This window comes from Strigops habroptila, chromosome 5 (genome assembly GCF_004027225.2).
Source record: "Strigops habroptila isolate Jane chromosome 5, bStrHab1.2.pri, whole genome shotgun sequence".
Lineage (NCBI taxonomy): Eukaryota > Metazoa > Chordata > Aves > Psittaciformes > Psittacidae > Strigops > Strigops habroptila.
Window position 1 is genome coordinate 53,862,116 of NC_044281.2, and position 27,936 is coordinate 53,890,051.

The window sequence follows — 27,936 nt, forward strand, 5'->3', positions numbered from 1 at the left end:
GAATGCAGTCAGAAGCCCAGATGTAGGTACCATGGACTCCTTGTACAAGGAAAGTTGCAGGAAGATGCAAACAAGAAATAACATGCTGAGAAGAAGCTTGCATAGTTTTCTAGGTTTAAATTCCTAATTAAGGGTATGCATTTGCCTCAGAGCACAGAAATATTCCTGAACCAGACACCTATATGTACTCCTTAAAGCATAGTCAAGGAGAAGGTAATAATTTAATAGTTTGGGGCGGTGGTCGTCCATTTTTTTTCAGGGCTTTGAGAAAGTTTCCTGCTTCCAAGGGAACTGTGGAGGAATTTTAAACCTACTAACAGCAGGCTTGCATTTCCTAGATGTCTTTTCCATAGCTCATCACAGTAAGGCTGCTAAGAGCCAGAGCAACATCATATTTCTCAAAATACCGAAATCTCCTTTTCAGTGACTTTTTACAAGTCTTTCAAAATAGCTTTGTGTTTGTGCAAATGGTTTTGTATGAGGAACTATTCCTCAACTGTGGTTGTGTTTAGGTATTTCTAGTTACCAGGAAAACCAGCCAGGTTGTCAACCTAAGGGCTTCTATATGAGCCTAGGATAACATGTGTACGATATAACTCATATTTTCATCTTCTACTAATTCTGCCTCCTAGGACAAACTCACAAATGGATGTACAGAACTTCATGAACTCTTTGAGATAAATATTTTTAAACTTCCTCTGCTGAAGGAGGAGGATTTCCCAAATATTATAGTTGGCAAATTGCTATTCTTCTAACAGCAAGATTAGGTGTGAATTTTCTGCAAGTACCTCACTGCAATCAGTTTGAGAAGTTTTATTTTGTTATTTTATAGATATGAAATTGGACTCAGAATGTGTATATTTATTTTAAATGGAAGTGTTAAGAAAATTGTGGGAGTCTGTGGTCACAGTTAAAAGAAAAAGCAATCCACCTAAACAAATAATTTAAATGTTGCTTTTGGCTGTGAGGCTTTGATAGTCTTGGCTTATACCTGGATTTCTAGCAGCTGAGTGTTTATTTTGAAGTATGATGATGGTTTATATCAACATGGCTCTTAGGTTGTGTTCAGTGGTGTGACAGTATGCAGGACCTTTTACAGAGAGGCTTGTGGTTTTGTACATAAATAACATTCTTGAAGTATACTCATAGTTTCATCCACACTAGGGAGCTTGCACTGCCTTGCGTGAGAGTGGTAGCGCTATATACACTGCATGAGGATGTTAACAAGGCTTTTATTCCAGGCTATTGGATTTTCAGAATTTTTGCTCCAAGAGCAACTATGTGACCCTGTGTTACATTCAAACCTTTGGTGATCCTCTCATACAATGAGAGAAGAGGTTGATGAAACTGCTAGAAAACTGTTTGACATACCCTCAGGTTGACAGTCTGTGCACCAGGCACTGGAGCACTGGAGATTCTCTGAATGTTGGTAGGAGTCATTTTCTTAAAAGCTCCATTTGCTGTCAGAAGGCCTGCTAGAACACTTAAAGAAGTGGCTAAAACCCACTTGTTACTGTACTAGTTATTTTTGAGAGGTCATTGAGGTAGTGGAAGAATGGAAAGTATCTAACATAATGACTACCTTTTAAAAAAGGGGAGTCAGGGAGAAGTGTTGGGGAATTGTAGATCCATCAAGCTTCACTTCAGTTCCTGGAAAAATCCGAAAGAAATAATAGCACAGTGTGCAAGCATCTGGGATGTAACACAGAGATGAGTAATAGCCAGAGTGGCTTTGCTGAGAACGAACGGCATCCAACCAGTCACATTTCCTCTGCAACCACAGTAAGAGATATGATAATAACAGTAATAATAATAATAATAATAATGTCCTGCACCTTGAAGGTTGGCTTTTGACTCTGTCTCATACAACAATCTCAGAAGCAAACAGCATCTAGAGTGTGTTTTCCCAATATGAGGTCAAGCAGGAGGGACAAAAATGGTTGTATATCCTAGTGCAGTTGTAAAGGAGTCACTGTCAAATGAAAGAATACATTGAGAAATATTTTGTAGGTACTATTTTTTATTTTTTTCCCTGGGTCTGCTTCTACTCAGTGTTTAGCAGAGCAGAGATACCTATCAGATGTGTGATGACAAAACCCTGGGGAGAACTGTAAACCCATCAGTACTAGCTATGATACAGCAGTGAGACAGCAAGCCTCTCCTTGAACCTGAGCTGTTGCAGGAATGAATACTTCCTCTGGCTTCTATCTGTAAGGCTAGAAATAAAATCCTAACTGGTTGTAGTTACTGACGAATATCTGGTGATCTTGTCCCAGGAGAGAATTAGATATTTGAAGCTTAGGTTAGCCAGGCCTGCTTTCTGTCATGAGCTAAGGAGGCCTGGAAGTTACAGAGCTCTTCGGTCACCCTGTTCCTTCCCCATGTCACCCCACTAAGCTAGTGTCTGGCTGACCAAGTAGACATCCCATCTCGTAAGAGAGGGCACATCAAACAAGCCACCCCAGCAGACACAGAAACAGAGTCATAATAAAGACTTCAGGCACAGATTTGGTCCTTAAATTTTGATATTTTTTGGTTTTAAGTTCCAAGTTGTTTGATTTTGTTAAACAGTTGGAATTTTCTTTTAGTCTGCAGCTGGTCTGGACAACATGCCTTAGTTAAAGCAATATGAGCATCATTGCATGAGCTGTCGAAAGCAATTACTGTTTACAGTCGGTGATAGTCACCCTTTCTGACAGGTTGAGCCTTACAGACATAAATTTAGTAGGGAAAGGAGAAACCAGTCAAATGCCATGTATTTCTTCACACCTTATGTGACAAGCTAGAAATAGCTCTTTGGCATGCTGACTTTGTATTTGTCAATTTTTTCTTTCAGCATTTGGGGAAAGCTTGAACAACAAATATAAATGGGTAAATTAATTTTGTTCTAATTGCTTCCACTCTAATTAGCATATTTGAAACAAGATGCTGAAAAAAGCTTGTATTTCTAGGGCATTCTTGAAGGATGCTCTTGGAATTCAGAGAACCAGCTTACAGAGCTGGAGGGGTTCTAAAAGTATAAAATGTTAATATGAATATTTTCGTGCTATTTTTGGCCTGGCTTCCAAAGAAAATTAGGCTCAAATGATATTTTTCTCTTCCGTCCTTCTTCACCATAACTTGTTGATTTTTTTTTTTCAGCCAAATAGGACAAAGATAAACTAGCAATTTTAGATAAAGTCTCATGAACTTAGGCAGGTGGAGGACAAAACACCCCATGCTTTATTCCCTATTGAGACAAATGATAACGCTGAAAGATTGACCTTTGTGATTTTTGGAGAATCCTCACAGAAGAAAGAGAACTGCAAAAAAAGCTTGAATCAACAACTTCATTAAATCTCAGAGAACCAAACTGAAAATCTATAGGAAATCATGTTTACTTCCCCTGTTCATGGAACTACTGATAAATTTCTATAGAGAGCAGGAGGATACTAAGGTACTGTTTGTGGGCTGATACCTGAGAACCAGAAACTGACTGCAAGTGCGACTGAGCTCCTGGCAGGTAGTTTCCTGGCTCCAGTGGATTTGCATAAAACCAGTGTCTGAAACACGTTTATCACCTAGCGTTGCTCCTCTTCAGCCATATGGAAGAAAAGAGCAGAAAGTGCAAACTCCCTCTGCAATGCTGATCTGTGCATTTAGATGTTTTTAACCGGACTTCCGTATGTTGCCATCAGTGAAGAATGCTTAAGCGGTAACTGTATTTCTCAATCGTTTTAATTATGCTTTGGTTGTTTCTCTTGAATTTCGTGATGAAGATTTAATAGGTCATAAGCAGCTCAACTCCTGTGTTAAAAATTATATGTAGGCTCATTTCTTTATGGGTCCTGCAGTGTCCAGTACAGTCACTCCATAAACTGTGAGTAGGCTCTTGCCGTCAGCTCGGAGTGGCTGCATCCCTAGAGACATTGTCTGTTAATAATGTCTGTGTTTCAGTGATAAAATTACCTTTGAAGAAGCTGCTGTGAAGATATTGAAGGGATTTTTATGTGGATCACTTGCTCAGTGCTTGTATCTGGGTTTTTTGTTTTGTTTTTGTTTTGGTGGGTTTTTTTGTTTGTTTGTTTTTGTTTTTGTTTTTTTTTAATCCAGACTATAAAAATTTGAGGACAAGCTGCTGTAGGTAATCTAAAGGTATTTCTCTGAGCCCTTAATGTGCAATACTATGCTGTTGTGTTATAATTGTTTCTTTTTTTATATAAAAGGGGAAAGTGGTATTCTTTTTGTCCTGTAGCTTTGTCTGCACCTCAAAAATCAGTTATATTGGAAAAATCTGTACTACATTTAATCAGGACATTGCTAATCAGTACTGAGTTGCAGTGTAAACTACTTCAGCTTGGCAGAAGTGGTCTACAGCTGGTAGCAGTTAAACATGATGTAATGCACCTTTGCTGCTTCTGACCATCACTGAGCTTAACATGGCGCTCTGCAGCTTAGGGACATCCAGCAGTTGCTGACAAAGCTGAGATCTTTGGCTCTATGTTCACAGAGGTCAAACTCTGGCACAGGTCAGATCTTGGAGCACAAGTCTGTTAGGTTTTCTGTGCTGAGGGTCTCTGTCCCCAAACCCACAAAGCTTTCCTGCTTTAGCTGAAAGATTTTGTTTGCCAGGTTTTGCCTCTGGAATAGGCACTGCTAGACAGGGGCAGAAGGATACAGTGGGTGTGCAGTGTCTCTCTTACATTCCTGTTGGCCAGTCCAAGGAACTTTTACAATTTATTTTGCTTGTGCACTGTAATTATAAGATGCCTTCCCTTCTCCTAGAGGAAGGCTGGGGCGAACTATGCAAAGGAGTAAAGGAACTAGCTTTAGGATGCCCTGTCCTTCTTACTTCATGCAATTTTAAGTGGTTGAATGTGTTGGAATTACCTAGAAAAAAATTAGCTTTCAACTTTGCCGTCTGTAGTTGTTCTGACAAGATTTGCTGCAGCTGAAAAAGAGGAAAGTTTCTTTTCCTCTGATGGCTACAGGTGGGTTTAGACAAGTTTTTAGCAGATAACAATTCACACTGAAGACTGATGGCAATAATGCAATTAAATTGCTCATACTAATGTCCTAAAAACTGTGGACCATGACCTTAAGTGATAGAGGGAGAAAGCAGAGCACTGGTGAAGTATGGGGAAGAACTTGCTAGGATGGTGGCTGAACCAGAGATGAGTTTAAAACAAGCCTGTATTTACATATGAAGAAGGTGGTGGCTGAGTGAGATAGTGAAGAAAATTAATTTTATCCTTATTTCCCACAAATTTTACTACATTGCCTCCCTAGCTATTTAAGTTAGGGTATGTTTCATTTGAACAAAACCAGATATTTGGTGGGGCTGGAATATGTCATTCTCTTAATTCTGGATGTGGCGTATTCATGCACCTGCTTGGTAATACAGAAAGGATGCATATTGCAAAATTTAAGCTCTGTGTATGAAGTAGGGAAAACCAGATGCCACTTTCTGGGGACAAGCAGGAACATAAGCTAGCATTGTTCCTATTAATCTGCAAAGAGATCTTTCCTATGTATTAAAGCAGCAAAAATGGGTAATACACTGATACTGTCTTACTGATGCTGCCTTCACACTCAGACTTTTTCATGCTTCCAGTCAGTGGCAGAGCTGGAAATAGTCCATCATTTCTGGATTCAGTTGTGTGCTGCAGCTATTAATGGCTGCTAGCTCCCCTTATTAAGATTTCTATATATGTTGTGTTAGTGGAGTCTGGATAAAGCACCCCTGAGTTCTAGCTATACCACTTAAGCTAGAGCTTTTGTATGTTTACTTAATATGTTTTCCTGAATGTCTACCTCTTCACCTCAAGTGCCCAGACTCCCTTTTTTTTCCGGGGATTCGGACTACTTGGAGAGAGTGCAAGATGAGTCTGCTAGACAAACAAGAAGGCTTTAATAAAGGATGAACCTGTTTCTCACTACGATCACCAAGGCATTCAGATTTTTCACACATGGGCAAAGTTTCCCATCTATTAAAATTTCACTTTGGAAATGAATTTAGTTAGCAAATGCTGCTTCTTCCAGGATGCTGCATTTCCATTTGTGTTTAAGTCAAGTCTTCTTTTCTCTAGATAAGGAACCAGGACCTTCTTACAGGGATCCTTTAAACAGCTTTGATAGAAATAAGAATTGAGCCTTCACATTTGAGTGGTGATCATTAAGGTTCAGCTCCACATAAAACTTTTCTGAAGCAGAAGCAGCTGGTTTTCAAGCTGGAGTGTAAGTTGCACCAGGTGGAGAGGAATATTTCTGGATTGATAACTCATTTCCAGGGTTGAATTTATTTAGATGGGGTCAGTGAGACCCTTGTCTTTAAGGCACACATGTACTCAGCTTTTGAGGGTTCAGTTAGTGGGAAATTCATTGTTTCTTCCTGTCTTGCATCCAGAATTAAGTAATGTGAAGGGGGAAACAAGGTAGCTGAAAGCACCTTATTGAGGACCTATATCTTCTTATTGATCAGGGCAATAATGACTGGGGAATAGCACCTTGCTAAATAGTACTGATTCTGACTAAATCTTACCCAAGGAATTTTGCCTTGCAAAACAGAGGCTGTTGAAGAATGCGTGAATTAGGCAAGTTGGGGGGAAAAAATCAACTTTCACTTTTGAAATAGATCTGATCATAAGATTTAATTAGGGCAGGTCATTTCTTTGGCTTTCTTAATTCCAGTATATTATTGGATTTTATTTCCTAATAATCTGTCATTTTGTAAGGGTAAGGAATACAGTAAATAGAACCTCTGAGCTGCCAGCATTGTCACACAGAGGCCCTTTTCCTGTGCTGTGATGAAGTGAGATAGCTCTTACATGCACAGGTACTTAAGTTTCCTTTGAAATCCAGAAAAACTACCAGCTCTAGTCTTTTCTGCAAAGTCACTGAAAGCATAAGGGATGAATGTCGTTATCCTTAAGTGCACCCAGGTTTTCCATTTGTTATTTAACTTTGATGGTAGCTTCAGCAAACTCTGCCTGCATAATGACTCTTTTGTTATATAAGCAGATGAAGGACATGCCTGGCACTCATATGGAGAATTAATGGCAGTCCTCAAGTTATAAACCACTCAACTCTATATAGGGTTTGTTGCTTTATTCTGTTGCAGGCCAAGGCATATTTTGTGCTTGCTTTGTTTAAAATTCTAGAATTAGATTTGTAATTCAAGACTTCAGCTGAAGACCCCTTCCTCACTCTCTCGTTGGATTATCAGATATTACACTTTTTTTTTTTTTTTAGGAATTCCTTGCTGTACTCTCAGAATTAAGAGTTCTCTGAACACTTCAAATGAGGACAGAACGATCTCCACCAGACAGCTAAGCAGCACTCTTTGTCCAAGGTCCCTTGTAATATCTTCCTGATAACAGCGCTTTCTCTGCCTTTGTGAGAAAAAGGTCACAGTGGTGGAAATGGTGTGTGTTTGTTCTCTTATTTCTAAGCTGTACTATTCTGTCCTTGTTGTTTTCCTTCTGACAAGATGGTTGCCAAGCCACTTTGTCATCACTCCTGCACCTTGACAGAATGCGGGAGCTGTCCCAGATAACAGGAGCATACGTCCTTCCAGCAAAACCTGAGTGACTTTATCCAGTCTTGGATTTAAAGAGACCTGGCATGTTCTAGCCCTGTTTACAAGCAGGATACTTCAGTAGGACTCTGCCACAGAAATAGCTATGCTTCCCTTGCTCGAAAAGAAATGTTTCATTTTGGAAAAAACAGAGCACAATGCTGATGGCATTGAGGAATGGCATTGATGGTAATGAATCTTTGTAATGAGCCCATTCTGTTTACCGGTGTTTATCTTAAGCCGCTGATATTGCATTGTGCTGCATGTTGAAAGACAACATACTAAACAGACACTGTCTGCTGAGGCTAGTAAACTAAATTCAGTCAATTATAATTTTGCACTGTGTTATGTGAAGTGTTGCTCTAATTGTGGGAGGAGAAGGAAGAACAATGAATGAATATAACAAACTATGGCCGTCATTATCTTCTGTCCACATCCCTGTGCTACAGCCAGTTACATTAATGCAAATGGTAAGAGCCTCCTTTGATGCTCTTATCAGTCTGCCTGCAGTTCCTATGCTCCGATGACTCCCAGCAGTCCATTGAAAGCCACACTGCTTGTGTAGCTTATCATTTGGTGAAGTCATGATATCCTTCACAGTTTCCTTTCTTCATGCACGTACATTAGTAAAATATATCCATTTTATTTATATATGGATTCTGGGATTTGTCTGTTTGGCTGTGGTTAACTTAATGCTCAGTGAAAATGGCATTTCATAAAGTTCCCTGTGTATCTCAACCAGGGCAACACAACTGAGATGCTGCTTCCATGCTAAATAGCCACACAGCACTACTGATGTCTCTACCAGATGCTCTAAGTGATTTTATGCTTTCTCAGTCGCTCAGCCATGTTTCCTCCTTCTGTACAGGTGTTAATCTCCGAGGTATAAGGTGATTTTAATGACACACTTGGTCTTAAAAACTCATTTCACTGGGCAGCTGTGGCAAGATGCATTGCAAATCATCAGTCATAAGGCTTACACAAAGCCTTATTTGTCCCTTTGCTTCTGCTGCTAGTAACAAGAGAACAGCTGTCTCTGGGGTAAGACTGATGTGCTAAAAAGTCTGAAGAAAATCTAGGTTGTTTTTTACAGATCAAGTCTTTTCAGAATCAAAATATATGAGACAACCAAATTTTGGATCACTTCTTAAGAATAACTCTCTCCAAAGCTTGTCAAAATTCAACATCCAGTTGACTCAGGTTTCTAAAATAGTTTCAGAATATTTTAGAGAGATTATCAAATAAGAAGATTTACACTGGCAAAATGAGAGAAATATAAATTGAAGCTGTGGAGAGAGGAGAAAATAGTATTCAGTAGTGCTTTTGGAGTGTTTTTTATCTTGGCACCTCATTAATGTAAAGATCCATAGCACTACAGAAGAATGGAGAGAGCTGCCTTTAAAAGATGAGGATCCATCACATGCTAGTTTATTGCCATCATTCATCAGAACTGCATGCTTCCATCCTGATTTTTTAACAGCCTGTGCTATTGCAGTAACAACATCACCAGAGAGGAGAGCTGGGTGAACCTAGATATAGTTCAGATGTTTTATGTTTCTAGGAATGAAACCTCGCACTTAGCTTTCCCACTTCATGAGAGTATTTTTACCATGGGTCTGTGGTGTCATGTTCTCCTTCTGCTCCCATGGTGTTTGCTTTCCAGCTGCACTTTGTCCAGATCAGCCTGATAGTGCAGGAAGGTGCGTACAATAAATTTGAATGTTCTTTAACGGAGTAGGGCATCTTTAATTTTCCTGGCTGAATACTGTAAACTGTTAATTAAAGCTGTGCAGGGATAGCATGACCTCCTTCTCACTCAACATACATACCAAAAAAATCTTGAGAGTGAACCCTATTTGGTCAGGCATCTCTTTGACAAGGGCCTTGTGTTCCATGTCCAGTTGCATGAAGACATCCAGTGCTCACCCAACATCTGTATGCTAGTGAGAAATGGGGACATAGATACATTCCTGAACAAAACACTTTCTCTTAGTGGGATATAGGGGAATCCCTGTAATGGCATGAGGATCTTGAGTGACACCTTTCTGAGGTATCTGGTTCCCCTAAGTGACAGTGCCAGGAGCCAGACATATGGTTCTCTTTCCTAAATTGCCTGAGTTGGAGCTAAGGGCTTATCAAACACACAGGTCTCCTTTAATGTCAAAGAGGAAAGATAACGGAAATCCCAGGTAGTGACTGACTTCACTGCTTCATGGACAGAATCCTGAGGGAATCGGAAGTGGTCTGAAATAATGTAAAACTCAACAGTAGGAGGGGAGGATCAGAAGTGGCAGAGGCTGACATGCCATTTGGGGATATTCAGGCTTCCAAGTATGAGTTTGCACATGACTGAGAGCAAGTGGGCTTTGAGCACTCCAGACCCGACTGGCAGTACGCAGCCTCAATGGAGGTTTTGTCAGCTCTCTCCCTCTGAATGTTTTAGCACCTTGGCTTGTTTGCATCCATGCTTGGGGGAAAACCTGCTCTGTGGCAGAGCGGAGAGTCCTCTGAAGCAATGGTGTGGGTGGTGAGAGCTAGTGAGTAAGTGTCACCATGGAAAGACGGCACCTTCCTGTTAGATGACATGGAAGCTCAGGCTTCGTCTTTCAGAATGGGCTCCAGCTTATTTGTCTCAATATCACCCTGGAGAAAAGGAGTTTACTTTTGTTATGATAAATGCTCTCTAGAATCAGCACATGCTTGTCTTCTACATCCAGATGTTGTAAGTGGACAACTGTCCTACTCGTCTCCTAGGCTGTCCTGACTTCAAGTTATCAGTTCTTAGTGGCTGCAATGGAGAGAATGACCTTGGCTTAGATGACTTTTCTGTTACTGGATGACTTGGTGGATTGCTCTTAAAAACTGTGTTTTGCGTGTCAAAGAAATAAGGTTTGTGCAGATCTTTGTTTCATCTGACTAGGTGCAAACTTATTGATTAAAACCACTACATAGTTCCTTGGTAAAATTCTAGAATAAATTGGGAATAGCTAAATGTCTGTGCATTTTGACAATGTGGCTGCCTGTGAAAAAGCTTAATCTTTAGGGATAGTTGGGTGAATATGTGAATTACTGTTTCTATTGGAAAATAAGACCCTGTGTAGTTTATTGGCAGTGTTTGTATGTCAGAGTGGTGTCCTTTAACTTTCCAAGGGGAAGATTAAGACAGTATCTTGGATAACTATTGATTGGTGGGTGGGTAGAATACATCTCTCTCTGAAGTACGACATACTCTCTAATGAGAAGAAACCTGAAATTACAAAAAAAACCAAACCAAAACAAAACAAAACCCAAACCAAGAAATGTTTGTTTTGACCAATGACCAAAGATTTATCATCTCCTGCCTGTGAAACCCTTAATAAGGAAGTAGGAGTACTTCTGTAAATGTGATGCCAGACTTGAATGTAAGGAGGCATCAGTGTTTTCCAGTGGAAATTATTATGCTTGCAACTGAAAGGTGTTTGGTGAAGGCTGGAATATAGGAGGATGATGTATCAGTGCCTAGTAGCCTGCTGAAGGAAGGTAATGATTTCCCTCCTTGCAGTGTGAAGAGCAGCGAGCAGCCTTTCTTTCGCTGTGTTGGTAACTGTGTGTTCCTCTTTCAGAGGATTTTGCAACCCTGTTAGAGCACTTAAGGGCTGCTGTTCTCAGACAGATTTCCTTTGCAACAAAGCAGTTCCATGCAACCTGAAGGTGTTTTTGTCTATTTAGTGGCAGATTGCAGAATCTGCTCTCTGGTAGTGTAAGGAAGCCACCAGAAAAGCTACCTTGTGTTGGGCCGCAGGAAAATGGGCAGTAGATACTGGTCTCTATCCTGAGCAGATGAGCAGCTAAGTGGTAGATCTGGAAAAGGCAGTTGCTAAGCTGGTGACTTGACTACAAGCAGACCAAGGGTCTTTTAAATACCTTCTGTCATCTGCTGTTGATTTCACCTAACAGACTTTTCTTTTAGCTCATGTACAAGGTCTTTAAGCCCTTGGTGTTTAGCTTAGTTATCTGCCTGTTGAAGTTACTGTATTTCTGTATGTGGGTAATTTAGATGGCTTCTTGCTGATGTTGAAGAACAGAAATTCAGGTATTCTGCAAAGCTGTCTCCCTAAAAGTTAGTTACATGTATTGGATGAATCAGAGCTTTACATGGCAAGAAAAGCAAGTGACTTAGGAGAGGCTTGGAAAGTAATTCCTTTCTTCTCGCATAGAATACGTCCAGCTGACTTAAAGTGATGCTCGTTCATTTTGAGATTAAAAGAGGAGTCACCCTACAGAGAATAGGGTGGATGCTTCGAAATGCAAGGGCATTTTGAGCTTTTCCTGTGCTTTTGTAGCTCCAAGAACTGCACATGTAGCAAATGGCAATACTTGGCAAGTTTAAATATACAGATCTTTATACATTTTCTTTTTACTTTCTTCTTTTGTGTACTATGCATTGTTTATATATGGTAATCACATCAGTGAAGAGCAAGCTGTATGACTTCTGTACAGGAGATAAGTCAAAAAATCTAGGCCATTCAGTTAGACATCACCAGTTTGTCTGGCTTTTTAGCAGTGCTTCAGTGATGGGGTATCTCTCTGCTAACGGTGTGTTCAAAATCCAGTGATGTCTTCTCTCTCTCCTTTCTCCCCTCCGCATTGCAGTCCATAATACAATACAACGTGAAAACGGATGAGCACAATTATTACAGAGATTCCTGCTTGAGACAATGAAGGACAAATACTTTTTGCTACTTGAAGTTTCTCTGTCATCTTAAGCTCTCAAATAGAACTGGCTCTAAACTGACTGTTCATTTTGTAATATGTTGGGTTTAGCTTTGTTTCCATAGGAAACAAGCATACAAGATGAAGCTGGTACTGCATACGTTTTCCTTCCTTCTTTTTTCCCTCCATTTTTTAACCCATTGGCCAATCCCAGCCACATTTTGTAGACCGATAGAAGTCTCAACTGTTACTACAGATGAGCTTCTTCCTATGGACAACAGAGAATCTGCCCAGGGCAGAGCCCTCTGACATGGTCCCAGCTGTGGGAAGAGCTTTATTCAAAGCTTGTGCTGTGAGACATAACTGAGCCCAGAAATGCAGATTTGCAGGAAACTACCTCCTTAATTCCAGTAGTTGGGGAATTACAAATTTTTTATCAACAGGCAGCAATATCTGCGTTCATAGCTGTGCCTCACATTGGGATTACATTTATATGCAGTACTCTGTAGGGTTAGGATCTCCTGTTGATGGCTATACTGAAAGACAGTTAACCCCAAGGCTGGGATCTCAGAAGAGCCTCCTGGGTCTGTCTGTGCTGCCTCTGTCTCGTTCAAACAAACAAATTAATAAATCCTCCTTCAGTTGTTCTTACTGTTTACAATCTCTAATTCTTGTTATGACATCTTTATTCTTTGGAAAAGAGAAATACAGCTGACAATTTTTCAAAGCAGAAGCAATCCTAGTTATACTCCTGGGCTTTACAGACTCATCTCTATCATGCATAGCCTCCAAATGATGGGTTTTGGCCTATTTTTCCCTCTCCCCTTTTTTCATATTTTAAATAATTCCTATGATCTTTAGGTTTTCAGCCAGCCTCACTGCCTTCAAGTGAGGGGCATCTGCCTGAAAAAGCAAACTTCACAGCGAAGATAGGAAAAAAAGCTGTGGGATGTTTTCTCCAATTTTCTCCCCTAGTCTCTATCTACTGAATTATATGTACGTGGAGAAACATTTTCACTGTATTGTGATTCAGGCCTAAAATGCCATGTAAAACAGGACTTTGTGAGGAAAAAGCTGGTTTCAGTCAGTGTCTGGCGGGGTTTCCGTTTTAACGGCATTGGTAGCTCACGATGCTGGCGTAAGCAGCTCTGTAAGGCAGTGTTTAGTGTCTACCAAATACAGTATAGATGGGGCTCTGACTACACATGCTGTTCATATTTACTATGACTATTTATTTCTTTAGCCTTCCTTCCTTTTTTTTTTTTTTGTTTCACTGTCATCACTGTGACACCTGAAAATCATGCAGACCTAAGCCCATCCTAGAGTGGATCACAGACAGCCTGAGAAGAGTCTTTCCTTCTGGACTGGTAAGGAGAGAGCAACATCTTCCTTCAGTTCATGATATCGCAGTTCTCCTCTTTGCTTAATTTGGATCTCTGCTTCCAATTGCTTCATCCGCACTCCCAGTCCACATTGATGAAATTCATTTTCAGCTATTTTTGCATTCTGACTGCAGTTTCCGTATGTACCAGTTATGTGACCGATACAACTGCCTTGGGATGCCCTGGCTGTGGTGGGATTAACAGCTTCTGTAGGACAGTAAGCCTCAGTAATAGGAATGTGACTTTTGAAAGACAAAATTGGGATATCAGAATTGTCTTAAATAGAGGCTAGCAAAAGGCTGGTGTGTATTAGGATTGCGTAGCAGGGAGATTCTTCATACCTGTTGTGCTGTTGCTAAAAGACACTCTTAATTTTTACCTTCGCCATCAAGAGAAGGAAGGCACTCAGAGTATCAGTGGTTAAGTGCTTTGTTTTGAGTGATTTATCTCCCCACTCCTTCCAGTTGATAATTGTATGGGAGACAGACAAAATTTCTCAATCCCCCATTATTTAATTGGGGGTGAGACATCATTCTGTTACTGAGCTCAAGAGAGATGAAGTTTCCTGAGCTTCACCTTTTAAAAAGTCATCTCTGCACAGCAGCGAGTGGGAGACCAGATTCTGTATAATTTAAACAGCCTTCCCTCTTCTCTCTGCTTGGACACTGCCAGCCTTGCACAACCTTATCCACATCCTATTTTGTAAGCCTGTGCTGATCTCCGCTGATGGAGAATCACAGTGTTTCAGGTGAGTCATGTGGTGATGCTCTGCTCTTAGTCCTAAGAGGAGGACAGATAGATTTCTCCCTTTGGTCTCCCTGGTGAGCTCCCTAACAAAACGCAGTCTCACTTTCTTTCTGTCCCCAAATTATATTCTTATCCTGCGTGCTTCGCCATAACTAAGCAGAGAGGTCCTGAAACAAGAGCGAAAGAACTACTCTTTCTGCCCAAGCGCTTGTAACTGCTTGCACGTGATCAGCAAGCTATATAAGTAGCTCAGCCTTGCATCACTGGTACAAGCATGAGTCGTTTCTGTCCCACAAAAGAAAAAAGTATTCTGGAGATGCTTTTTCTCTAACTTCCACTGGCCAGAAGCTGGGGCTTGGAGAGATCCTGTGACGTCTGTTTCTGTGACAGAACAAGAAGCAGGAGAAAGAAAAGCCAAGTCTTCTGAATTTCTCTCCACTTGTTTGTTTAGCGGTGAGCTCTGTTACATGTTGTCAAGTTGCATGCTCTCACCTGAAGTTTCATCTTGGTAATAATACCTAGAGAACAGCCTTATGTTAGGACCTATGTGCAATACGGTCCTTGTCTCACCTTGTTGACTGCCTATTCACTTCTTTGTAACTACTGTCCTCTCCTATTTCACATGAAGGCATTTATTTTCCCTGTGGCTTTGCATCATTCTTCAGCTGTTAACAAGCATATGCCTCAGAAAACAGTGTGTAGTCTACTGTGGTGGGAGGCCCACCAAATTATATTATTTAGGCATGAAAAATTTTCAAATGCAGTGTTCTGATGCTGAATGTGCTGGCTGTTTTTTCTCTAGAGTTTTTAATGACTATGTCTCTTGAAGTTTTAATGGGGAACCGGTTCTATATAACAATTACATTGAAGTTTTCAGAGAGAGAAGGTCATGGTTACTTAAAATGTCAACATCTAAAAAACACTGGCATTTGGCTTTGGTTTTTGATGAGTATTGCTCTGTGTTTCGGCTTTCAGGGATCTTTTAATTTCAGTGTTGCTATGGCTGGCTCTCAGCCAGCTTCACAATTTCAAAGGAGTTATTAAGAAGAGCATCCTGAAGATAATAAAATTTATGACATAAATTAATAACAATGTGGTATAAGCTTTTATTGCAAAGAAGTTTAAGAGAACTGAATTGTTTGCCACCAGCAAAGCCACTTCAGTGTGGCATATTCTGAATAACTGCTAATAAAAAGAATACGCACCCCACTATGGCACGTTTAGCTTATAGCATGGATATATGTACAGTTTATCCAGTATTTAAAAATGAGAAGAATTTAGTGATGCTATAGCTTTTGATATACTTCTTGAACAAGCTAGGTTGCCGTAGTTCTGTTATATCCTGCTACTATAAGAAATCAGCTGTACAATATAAACAAAACCTCAACCTTGTTCTAAAGCCTAAAGTCTTCAAATCTGGGATTTCTGTTCATATAAAATTGGCATTTTCTGGTTTGCATCCTGGTGTAAATTTTAATTGATACTGTAGATGTCCTAATCTTCACCTTCAGAAACATGATACCTCTCCATTTGACCTTGGAGGTGCCTTGGCCATGCTTAATAAGTGACTGTGGAAAGGAAAAAAAAAAGTATTTTAACGTATAAAATGTGGACTGTCCAGAAACCTGTATCACTTTGTGTTGATAGAATCAAATTGAGCGGTTATGGGTATCACCGCAGGGAAAGAGAACTGTCTTGCTCTGGGGATGGCAGTGGAGGAGCAGTAAGAACTCCACGCAAGAGGAACTGTGGATTCAGTTCCACCAGCTCTTCTTGCAGATATTGCTCGCGTTTGCAGTTCACTGCATTGATACACACAGGACACTTGCCACTGTTGAGACCTTCAGCACAGACTGGGGAATACTGCATTTCCAGGAAAGTTTATATGCATTTTTGTACTGGTCTGTTTGGGGTTTTTTTAAGTAAATTTCATTGCATCTTCTGCAGCCCGCTTGTGGAAGTTGTCACCTGCCTTATCAGTTCAGCATACAAATGTGTGAAATCTTGCTGCTTCAGCTGACTGTAGGTTTCTAGACAGTAGATGTTTCTCATTATGATAAAAAGTTGACCAGTGTGCACTGTTGCAACTTGGAGAAGATGCTTGATTTTCTAAGCAGCATGGTCTCAATGCCCTTTTCATGCAAGGTTCTGATTCGCAGATCAAAACCATGCTTGAGACAGCTCTTAAAGGCACAATACTGATCTTGGTGAGTTTGTGGAACTGTTTTATAGTAAGTCTTTGTGTAGTTGTGAGCCCTATTTGAGAGGTGGAGAAAAATCCTTATGAAAAATCTACTTGTTCATAGCTCAGTAGGTTTACTGAAGAATAAAAAGCAGTTTAATGTTGGCTTCTAGAATACCGTCAGGATTATACAGCTTGGGAAACTTTGTATTAGATTTGTTCTTTTCTGTTCTGTACTCCCCCCACCACCACAACCCGTCCTTTCCCCACTCACTGCTGGCAGGTGGTCATTTGCCCTGTGGTCTTTATCAAGTATGGAAATGTGTGGGTGACTTAATTTCCAAATGGATTCAGAAGAGAGCTTCTACCCACTCAGAAATGACAGTCAAATGGTTTTATTAGCCTTTGAGTTGCATGAACTTGTAAGCCTTAGTGGCTCACAGAATTGGTCTTTGAAACAAAAAGAAAGGCTTTAGGATGTTTGGCTAAGCAAGTGGTTAGAGCAATTGAAGGTGTTTTTGTGTTTCTCCTCTCCCTAAATAAAGGAGCTACTTATTCTGCAACTATATTCTAGGCTTTTAAAAATCTCTGTGGGGTAATAAGCACCAGTGCTGCCTTTTATGTGTGAAAATAACACAGCAAACAATTGATTCTAAATTAAAGTTTGGAAGAATGAGTCAAATCCCTGTAGAAAAATAGCATGTGGCTGTAAATGCTTCTTTTGTAAAAAGGTGATGTCAGAATTCAGAGTTGAGTCAACGAAATTGTCATCGAGTCAACGAAAAAGTGCCAGGCAAATATTTTCTTGCCCTGATTTCAACGGAGATGCATTTTTTTAAAAGCAAAATATCACCTTCCTCCCTGATGCCTTTATTTCTCCTAAACTAAGTTTATATTCCATTCCAGCTAATTAGCATTAATTTCCTGAAGTTCTAATATAATTTTGGAAGATGGCAATGTTCAAGGAGAATCTTTGACAACTCTTGCAACCCTTTTGCTTATTCTGAGAACTAGGAGAAAGGTTTTTTGTGTCAAGACTAGGTAAGTAGGATGTTGAACAGATGGTAAATGGCAATACATTTTTAACAGTTCTGCAAAGGAAGGTTTAATCCTGGTTTTATGGGTGAGGGTTGACAGAGACATGGACAAATAAAGCCCTGCAGCAAATCAAGGTTATGTTTGAGGTTCCAGATCCATCCTGTGCTGTTGGACTGCATGGCTTCTACTCTTTCAACCCAAGTCTTTCTATGAACAGGTTAATCTTTCCCCTTCTCTCCAGATAAAATAGCTGCTTAGAAATTAATTTATTACAAGGGTTGATTTTTTTGTGGTGGCAAAATACTGGGGAAAGCTTCACGGAAGTTGGGTAAGAGTACCTCAGTTCATGGGGCAGCCGCGCAGCAGGTGGAGGCTGCGGCTCTTTCAGTCCTATGGAATTTTGCTAGATCTTCAGGCTTTCTCTATTCCATATTTCTGTATTCAGAAAGTGTCAGGATGAAAAATATGTTCCACTGGGAAGAAGAAAAATGAACTTTCTGGCACTGAAATAGCATGCCTTTTGCTGCAAAAATCTTTCTGCTCTGAATTTAGAGATTGAAAGAAATGTCTTCATAATTGGCAAATAAAAAATCTGATCCCTTCTTGCAACATTTTTTAGATATAAAAATACTCCTTTTATGGTAATGTCTGTATTCATCTTGTAACAAAACACGTAAACCTTTCCAGATGTGACCTTACAGCTCTCTCAGCTTTGATGAGGGTTGGTCAGCTCTTGCCATCTGTTGAGTTCCCCACTTGACACTGCACCCTTGTAACGAATAGAGAAAAGTTATAGGGGATGTGTCTGCCCCTTGGAGCCATGGTTGGCATGTAGACGTGTGAGGAGGCCAGACAGTAGAGCAAGTCAGCCAGTAGGAATGGAGAATTCAGCTGAAATCCCTCCTAGGAGAGAGACGCTGGCCCTCCCTGGCAGGTCATAGCACTGTCCCTGTGCTACGCTGCATGCCTAGTTGCAGCTCTTAGACTGGCAAACAAGTTCTCCTGAGGCCCTGACATGAGTAGGCTGCCGTTCCCTGCCTCCAGCCTGTACCTTCTGAGATGGAGATGGGAGACAGGCTGCTGGACAGGCTGCTTTTCTACCTGCTGCTGGCCCATGGGCTCATCTCTGCCAGGGCAAATGCAACCTAGCACTTCTTTGTTCCCATTTGCCGTAGGTGGGTCTTCTGGCTGGCATGAGACGTCACCAAATCCACATAGTTAAAGCTGATGAGGAAATGTTGCATCTCTTAAGGAGGGGAGCCAGTCCCAGCTGAGTGAAGAACTGTTTCTTGACCAGGGACACTTAGCAATGCAGAGTTAAGTTAGCCAAAGGAATGCAGCCAGTCAGGCTTCTGAGGCACTGAAGTACTACCTTGCTTTTTGTAAAGCTTTTCTAAAGCAGTTCCTTCCAGGTTGGCTGTGCTTGCCTCAACACAGGGCAAAGGATTTGCACAATACTGCATATCGTTTCATGCCTTAGCATTCTATGATACTGTACAAATCAGTGCCAGTCCTTGCATGCTGGCTGCACACAGAATAAATTCAGTCATGGTAGTATACAGATAGTTGCTGATGCATTTCTCCGCCATCCTTTTTGCTGTTCCTTCAGATGAAAACGTGACACTGAAAAAGGGGCCGATGACTTGAAGTACATGCAGCTGTGCTGGAGAAGAACAAGTGAAGTATTGGACCTTAACATGAGGCTTGCAGAGGTGTCACGGACACTACAGTGCCCTTGTGTCAATTTATTAAAGTATTTGCTTTTCCAAAGTTCAGGCAGCTGAAATGAAGATAAGTTGTATAAAAAGAGTAGGCTGTATCCTGATGAATAATAAAACAGCTCTTTTACTTCATTTTTCTTTGAACGATGTATGCCACTGCTTGCAATTGCGAACTAGCAAAGTTCTTCCAAATCACAATGGGAAGGACAGCAATAAAGTTAAACTTATTAGCCGTGTTGTGCAACACATCACTGCTGCTTTGTGATTATATTTTGTGTGCATTTCTCTCAGATGACAGTGGGACTTAAATTACACGAATAACTAGTATCCTTAAGCTATAAAGCATGTGTTGCTGGTAATTATGCTTATCAGCAGAGGACAGTTATGACTTGATTTAATTCTTTAACTCAAGTTGTTTGCTAGCAATGCTGAAAGGTACTGTACACACTTGCCAAGGCCCCCTAAATTATGAGTAGCATAAAAAAATCTTTTCAGTTACTGAGAGAAATAATTGGAAAAAGAAAAGGTCAAAATTATGGTATGAAAAACCATGGACATATTTTAATAGGTTTCATGTGCTTTTGTGAACAGGCCATCCTGATGTTTGCTCATAAGCCATAAAACAGGACTGGTCTTGTTTGGAGAATAATTCAGTGTAGTCATTTTGAAAGTAGCTGGTGTATCTCAGGCTTTTTATATGTTAAAGCTTTAAAGATATCCAGTGGTGGTTATGGTACTGGGAACATATGTTTCGCTGTAATTCCGAATATAGAAAAGGATGGGTAGGAAGAAAAACACCCTCTGTTATCAAAGAATATGAAATTACATGTCTGATTCTATAGGTTTTGCCACAAGTATATCTTGGTGGAGACCTTTTATGTTGTCCCGTTATGTGCTGCTCTTCTAAATTTTCTGCAGAGTGGCCTTAAGCAGAGTAGATTGTAAAGAATCTTCTAAGGTGCTGTTAGCTCCTATTGTTTCTCTTCAAAAGCTTAGAAATACCGAGTGGTTTTGCGAGAAAGCCTAGATGGTACTGCGTTGGTTGTGATCGAATGCTGTGAAATGGAATTTCTGGCATACAGTAGAGGAGTTATTTCCACAGAATGAGTCTCAGCTCAGAAGTACTGCAGACTTCCCTGAGCTCATCAGCAGCATATTCTGCTGGAGGCTTTACTTCTCAGGAAAGAGGTTTGCAAGATCAAACCTTTAACTACTGTGATCGAGAATGTGTCTGAGTGCTCCTCTTACCAATGATGTTGAAGTCATGAAGTCAAATGGATTTGCTTGGAAATGACTTAAGATTCAGTTACTATTGTACAAACATCAACAGCCTCAGAATGCCAGCAATTCTGGTCATTGAGCCAATGATGTAGATAATATATCTATTTTTTGGTTTAGTAAACTGTAACTGTGAACCATTGGGAGCACGCATGCAGGCAGCAGTACGGTGACTGAATACGTGATGCAGAAAACTGTCAAATACAATCTGCAGTGATCTCTGTTTCATTCTACTGCATGTTTTGTATGTTATTTTTCCATTGATTTTCCTGTCTCCATCAGGTTTAGAGTTGAAGGCAGTTTCTAGAGAGGGAAGGTAAAATGCACATTTTTTTGTCATCTTTCTTTCAATAATGTGCTGTCTTCCATGCATGATCAGTCTTAGCTGGTAACTTTTTCCAGGAACAAAATCAGCCAGTAGCAAGGAAGGAACTGAAGTGATGAAAAGTAGAAGGCAGTCATTTTTGTGTGAATCTCCTCTTTTACCTTAAGAAGCAGATAACTAATTCCTACAACTGTACTTCAATAAAGCTTGAGGCATTGGGTTTCCCATTAATCTCTCCTATGTACAGCTGTAAGCTGAATGTATATGCATTCTAAGCACTGATGGGGAATCTGAAAGGACTGAATAAGTCCTGGGAGCCTCCTTGGACCAGTTAGTCATGGTATGTAAACTCACGCCAGTGTGTAAAGGTGTGTTGGACTAGTTTTATCAAAATGAGACAGGGAAATTGTTATCAAAGATCAGAACATTCAGTGGTTAAACTTTGGTAGGCGAAAATGCAAAGGAATACTCTATTCCATGAGACATTGTACTTGGTAGCCTTTATATTGCTATAATAGATACATGCCTTATATCTGCATGATAAGAGATAGAAAGAGATATTTATGTCTTATTCCATTTAAATACATAAGATGTAAGATTTAGAAAATCAAGAATAAATATCCAGCTTTCTCCACTGGTATTTCTTTCAATGTAAAATTCACCTCAGAAATTCACCTAGAGAAATCCAAGAGTAATGTAATAATACGGAGAAAGTCTTATAATGGACTCCACTGTCTCACTTGACAGTTTAATCAGTGCAGCAATATTTTTTTAGTCCTTGTTTTGTCTTAGGGTTTTTTTTTGCCAGCGTCTCACTGGGTTTATATCCACCGCTTTTTACCTGGGGAAACTGTCTCACAAGCCGTTTCTAACATCATGTTTACAAAGGCTCCCTTGGAGGTGCAAGAGTGTTGGCAGCAGGAAAAAAAGCCAGAAACACAGCTGTACCTGGAAATATGCTAAACCTGAGAGTCTGCTTAAGAGAGAAGAATCCTGAACAGGAGCAAGCTTCTAAGGAATGGACTGGCACGTCATTGGATAGGAAGGCACGAAGTCTCTTGGGTATAAATGGGAAGGCATGAAGTCTCTTGGGTGTAAAGTAAGTAGGTTTATGTTCTAAACTGCAGTACTGGACTTGATTAAACTCTCCTCTTTTGCAATGTTATCCTTTGAAGATTTTGAATGGAAAAAAAATACAAACTTCCTTTGTAGCTGCCATTTTTTCATTAGGAGCCACTTGTTTTTACCACCAAAGCAGCTAAGTGGATTTTTTTTTTTCTTGTTTACTTCCTTGTGTGGTATTATCTATGCCTGTAGTTTTGGGAATGTAGCTCAGCTAACTGAGCCTGAATGGGTGAGACAGAGCATAACATAATCCAATACAAGCTGACAGTCCTGACTGTCCCAGCTTGAAGTCTTTATAGCTTCTGGAGTGTGTCTGTGTAGAGGAGGGAGGGTTCCCCAAGCTTTTATTGGATCACTTTTCTGCTTTGGTGCTAAAACTCCTTTCTGAAAGGAGCTCTCCTGGTTTTCACTAGGAAAAAGTGTGAATTTTTAGTTAAATTTTTATCAATGCAGAGAGCATGAAAATATTACAGAATCACAGAATCATTAGGGTTGGAAGGGGCCTTTGGAGATCATCCAGTCCAAACCCCCTGCCAAGGCAGGGCCACCTAAAGCAGGTTACACAGGAATGTGTCCAGGCGGGTTTTGAGTGTCTCCAGAGAGGGAGACTCTACAACCTCCTCGGACAGCCTGTTCTGGTGCTCTGCCACCCTCTATGTGAAGAAGTTCTTCCTCAGGTTGAGGTGAAACTTCTTGTGTTTCAGTTTATGGCTATTGCTCCTCATCTTGTTGGTGGGCACCATTGAAAAGAGTCTGGCACCATCCTCTTGAAACCTGCCTTTGAGGTGTTAATATGAATAATGATACCCCCTCTCAGTCTTCTCCAGACTAAACAGGCCCTACTACTGCAATCTCTCCTCATAAGAGAGATGCTCCAGACTTGTAAACATCTTTGTGGCCCTCAATTGGACCCTCTCTAGTAGCTTATTGTCTTTCTTGTACTGAGGAGCCCAGAACTGGACACCTTGTGCCTAGAAGACAGCTTGGTGGTGATCTACTGGTGTAATGGCATTCTTTTTATTCCCCCTTAATTTATGTCTTTTTCTTCCCCACCTGTCTAACTAGATCTCAGCGAAATATTCACTAGCTTGCTAAATATAGGATTTTGAAGAAGTAATGCTAATTGCACCCCTCCCCAAATAGTAGTTGCATTAAGAATATAACTTCTATGAAAGCCATTTTTCCTGTCAGTTTTCAACGTTCTTCTACCAATAGCAAACAATAAGCTGCTTAAATGTATTCAAGATCTAGTTATAACCTTTATTGATCTGTTATGTTGCAAGCTGGTACTTCTACCTACTGTAAATAAGATAAGTACAGCATGCATCTTCTGTCTGGTGGGTATGATATGAAAGCAAGCAAATAATCCTGGGTATTCCTGAGTGTGTGTGTGTGTGTGTGTGTGTGTGTGTGTGTGTGTGTGTGTGTGTGTGTGTGTTTAAACACAATAGAGACTACCAGGAAGAAGTACATGTTTCTTTGGAAACAGCAATTTCTTTACACCGTATAAGACAAAAATGAGGTGGAACAGGATACTTTTTTGGGTGTGTGTGACATTCTAGCTTCTGATACAGTTTTGACAGCATTACACAATTATCAATTAGAGCTCCACAAAACTTTTTGCAGTATGTGGCAGCTGTGCTTGTAATTTATATTAATGACTTTTTCTTAATGTTTGTGGGATGTGTTAACCAACCTCTCTGGCAAGTTAAGTTTAACCCTACTGAGACAGCACGAATGGCACAGATAGGAGCAAGCAGACCATCTCCAGGTGTCTGTGACACGATGTGTGCTCGCCTTGGCCTGGAACGATGAGCCCTGCAACTTCAGTTTCCACACCCACTCAAGCCTTGGCCAGCCTTGTTAATTAGAATGCCAGGTTTTTTTATGGACAAATTGCCAGGGAGAAATTATGCCACCAGACCAATGTCAGAGATCAGCCGTCAGAGGTGTACTGCAGCTTGTCTGTGCAGAGGAATTGCACTGGGCAATTCTGCTGCATGAGGCAGCCCTAAACCAGTTGCTGGGATTTTGTAACCTTTTTCCATGTTGTAGGGTCATTTTCTTCCAGAGGAAAACATAGGATAAACATACTTGAAGGAAAGTGCAAGGCATTGTTTATATTAAGGGTGTTGCCAGCAGTAATACAAGCCTGTCTCTTGACAAAGTGCAGTCTCCCATGAGTTTAGTGCATTTAAAGAACATTGTGCTGCACAACGTGTTACAGATTTCCATGGAAGTATCAAAATGCAAAAGACATTTGCTATTTAAAAAGTTTTCTTTACGACTTTTGCCTATGAAATTTCAAGATTGGAAATAAGGGGAAAAAGTTAAAAACAGGGATTCCTGGAGCTTCTGAAGCTCTCTGTGTTGTTAATTTGCAGGTGTGCACTGTGAATAACTGTTCACTATATTCAAACAGATTCTCATTTAATAGAGCTCTGCTCATGGCCGTGGAGTTCAGCCAAACACATCCTTCGTATGTGTTTAGTTAATCTGTGCTAAAAGCATCCTTTTCTGTGGCCTGTGCTGGGGCTGTCAGCCAGTGTCCCGCTGTGCTATTTCATCCACTACTCGAATGAGTTATTGATCCACAAAACGATGTTCTGTGGTGTAATTGTCATCAGCTCCTTGACTCAGCTGCTATAATGTGAACTGATGACCCAGTGTTAAGAACATGGGAAGTCCAGGGCAGACTCAGAAACGGTGGTTCAAATCTTCCGATGGCACAAAAGGTACCCAGCTTGACTTCAAGTAGAGCTTTTAGGCTGCCCTGATGAGCTGTGCATCACACAGCATGACTGGTCTCTGCAGAATTCATCTCTCACTTCTCCACATTCCTCTGCCTTCAGTTTCCTGTACCTGGCAAATGCTTCACCTAAATTTCATTCCTGTACAGTATTAGGGTAGTGCGGGGTGGTGACTGCAGCTGGGAAGTGGAGCCAGCTCCCAGAACTGGCATCCAAGGTGAGCAAGCTCTGTGCTTTGCCATGAGCAACTTCAAAATAGTGTAGTCATTTGAAATTAAGAACAATTTAGTAAGCTTTAGCTACCAAGTACTGAAACTTCCTGTCATTACTTTGATCCCTGTTGCCCATATATGTCTCCTCTGTTAGTCATATAACAATATATATTAAACTATAACTTACTTCACTTAGGCACTTGTTGTTTTATTATCCTGCAGCATATGGTGACATCCTACCCTAGCTAATGGCTTCTCTGCAAAATACTGATCCAGATATCACTTGTGGCTGGTATTAAGGATCCCTGAAATTTAGGCCATATAACAACTGGCTAAATGTATTATTCAGATATGGTCTTGCATATTACAAGACCTGTCACTTAATCTATCTTATGTCATGATGCTTTATCATCTTATTGCAGAAGTGTTTCTAATTGAAAGTTTGTGTGGGCTGTGTGATGGGTAGATCTCTGCTGATGGCAGGAGACAAGGCAATCAAATGTATTACATTACAGATTGCGCAATAAGAGCAGATAATGATTCACGCATTGTAAAAACTGACCAGCTGTTTCCATCAGCAGTGGCATAACAACACCTCACAAAGTGTGGGAACAAAGAGTCCGCTGCCATGGAAAGCACTGGATGGGTGGGGAGTAATTACTGCTGGTTGGAAGCTGTGAGGCGGTCAAAATGAATATGGTGACAATGCAGTTAATTTTGCCTGGGAAGCTGTCAAAATAATGAACCCAGCAGGAGCAGTTTGGCCTTGCTGTGCAGATGTTTCATATGCCATGTGATAAAGAAACTGCCTGACTGCTCCAGGCAGGAATGATAGTTTGTCAGAAGGAGTGAATACCGGGTCTGCTTTGAACTGATGAGCTATTGGAAGCTTCTTTAGCAGAGACTCCTTTCTAAATGCATGTTTAACTTCACAAGACAGAGCTATCAGAAAATACATTAACGGACAGGAAAAAATGCTCCTCAGAATAGCGCTTTACTATTTTTACCAAATGATGACTTCCAGAAAATGCTCAGGAAAAAATGAACTTTTGTCAACTTAAGGAGCCCAGAGTAGAGTGGTTAGCCTCAAAGAATGATACTGTCTTAAAGCAGCCCTGTTCATAGCTGCATTTAAAAGCAATGCTCAGTGGTAGCTGTAACTACTGTGATTTTGAAGAAGGATGAAAGTGGAGGACAAAGGTTAATGATGGATTAAAGCTCCATCATTATTCCATCCTTTCCAAGGGAAAGACAGTGGATTAGAATCTGCACCCAGCATTTTGCTCTGCCCATTGTCCAAAACACCATCTGTATAGAAACATAATGATATTGTGGTTTTCAGCTCCTGTGAGGTTCTCACAGCTTTTCAGACAGCTGTGCTTCTCAAGCCATGGAAAGATCTTATGAACTGGTACTGCTGGCTCGGGAAGGTAGAAAAAGTAAGAAGAAAAAGTAATGAGGAAAGGGGAGCCAACTGAGAAAGGACATTTGAAGATGGGGTAAGCAAAAGCTAAACTTAGTGCAGAGTTATGGGAAAGCTAGGAAAAAAGATGAGGAGGGAAGAGAGTAATCTGAACACCAGGTGAAGAGAAGGATCTCGCACCTGAGTGTAGCTAGCATAAATCTTGTATTGTGGTGTTCTTCATTCAAATTCATACAACGGAGTAGTGCCTTTTAAGCTCGTAGGTACATTCAGAGGTGTGTTTCCTAAATAAATAAAAGAATAATTGACATATCTCCTTTAAAACCTCAAACCAGCAAACAGGAATTTAACATTGCAGATCCTCTTTTAACAAAAGATAAATCCTGCGTGAAAATAAACAGACCGATGAAGATTTCATATGTCTTTAGTAAGCCTACCATGTATTTCAGCACAGATTAATCTTCATTTTGATCTCTAATACCTTGAAGCAATTTTTTACTTCTGCAAAAACAGTACCAATCCTATTTTGGTGGCCTACAGGTTTGGCTGGAACTTTAAAAATATATGAATGAGGCCTCTAGAGGAATTAATATATTTAAGGGATTAATCGCTTGCTGAACTGAGTTATATTTATATACCTACAATGATTTTTTGGGAGTGAATTTTTTAGGCACCGAAACAACCTGGAAGTCACAAGTTCTAAAAACTTTGAAGTTCTCAAAAATAAATGTTCAGAAAAATATATTGGAGCCTCATTCCTTTTGCACCTTGGCCAGTTTTATATATGTTTATATATATGACTTAATGTATTCAGATATTAGGAATGTTGTGTAGCTGTTTGTCACTTTGAGCATGCAAACTTAACCACCTTCTGAACATCAAGCAGAAACGTCCTACGGCTGAAATTTCTTGTGGTTTCTCATGAGCCTATGGTTTTAAAAGAATCCTTTAAAATGTCTTCATTTTTTGATTGATCCATGCTGCTAAGGTCAAACATCATCAATCAACTTTTGAATACTTAACAGACCCCTTTATCTCTCTCATAAATGTCAGTTTCACTTTCTAGTGATGTTTGTGACTTTTGGAGATGAAAGCTGTGGTCTTTTTATTGTTTAGAAAATGCTGTTTGATATCTTTGAGAAATTTGTTTGACTTTCAACAAGTTGCTGCTCTAGTAATCTAGTTAAGCATATTTATACCAGAGCAGGCAAAAAACAGTGATTATATGTTGCATGTAAATGTATGTTTATACGTTAACTGGAGAATTTAAATTGTTTGATAACATCTTACTAGATGACCTCTAAGTAAGAAAAAAAAAAAAAAGTTAAAAATAATTTGTTTAGAGAAGATTCAACGGTATTTGGAGTAGACTTCTTGAGATCAATTTCTAATTCCAATTAAAACCTAAATACCAATTTCTTTAATATCAAGCCTTTCAGTTTAAGATAGCAAAGATTCATAGTCAACAGTCTATGAATCTAAAATTACTTGGGCATGGTAGCAACT

At 40.2% G+C, this 27,936-nt stretch overlaps 1 protein-coding gene across 2 annotated transcripts in view; it reads left to right on the forward strand.

Moving 5' to 3' along the window:
* ADCY5 (adenylate cyclase 5) overlaps nt 1-27,936 on the forward strand; it is a 216,093-nt gene that overhangs the window by 29,042 nt on the left and 159,115 nt on the right. Inside the window, exon 1 of one of the 2 annotated variants that reach the window (XM_030487014.1) lies at nt 21,974-22,019. The exons of the other annotated variant lie outside the window; for it this stretch is intronic. Coding sequence (XP_030342874.1) covers nt 21,999-22,019 — 21 coding nt within the window. The 5' untranslated portion in view covers nt 21,974-21,998. Of the gene's footprint in view, nt 1-21,973; nt 22,020-27,936 lie in introns of those variants that run through there. 2 annotated transcript variants of the gene reach the window in all.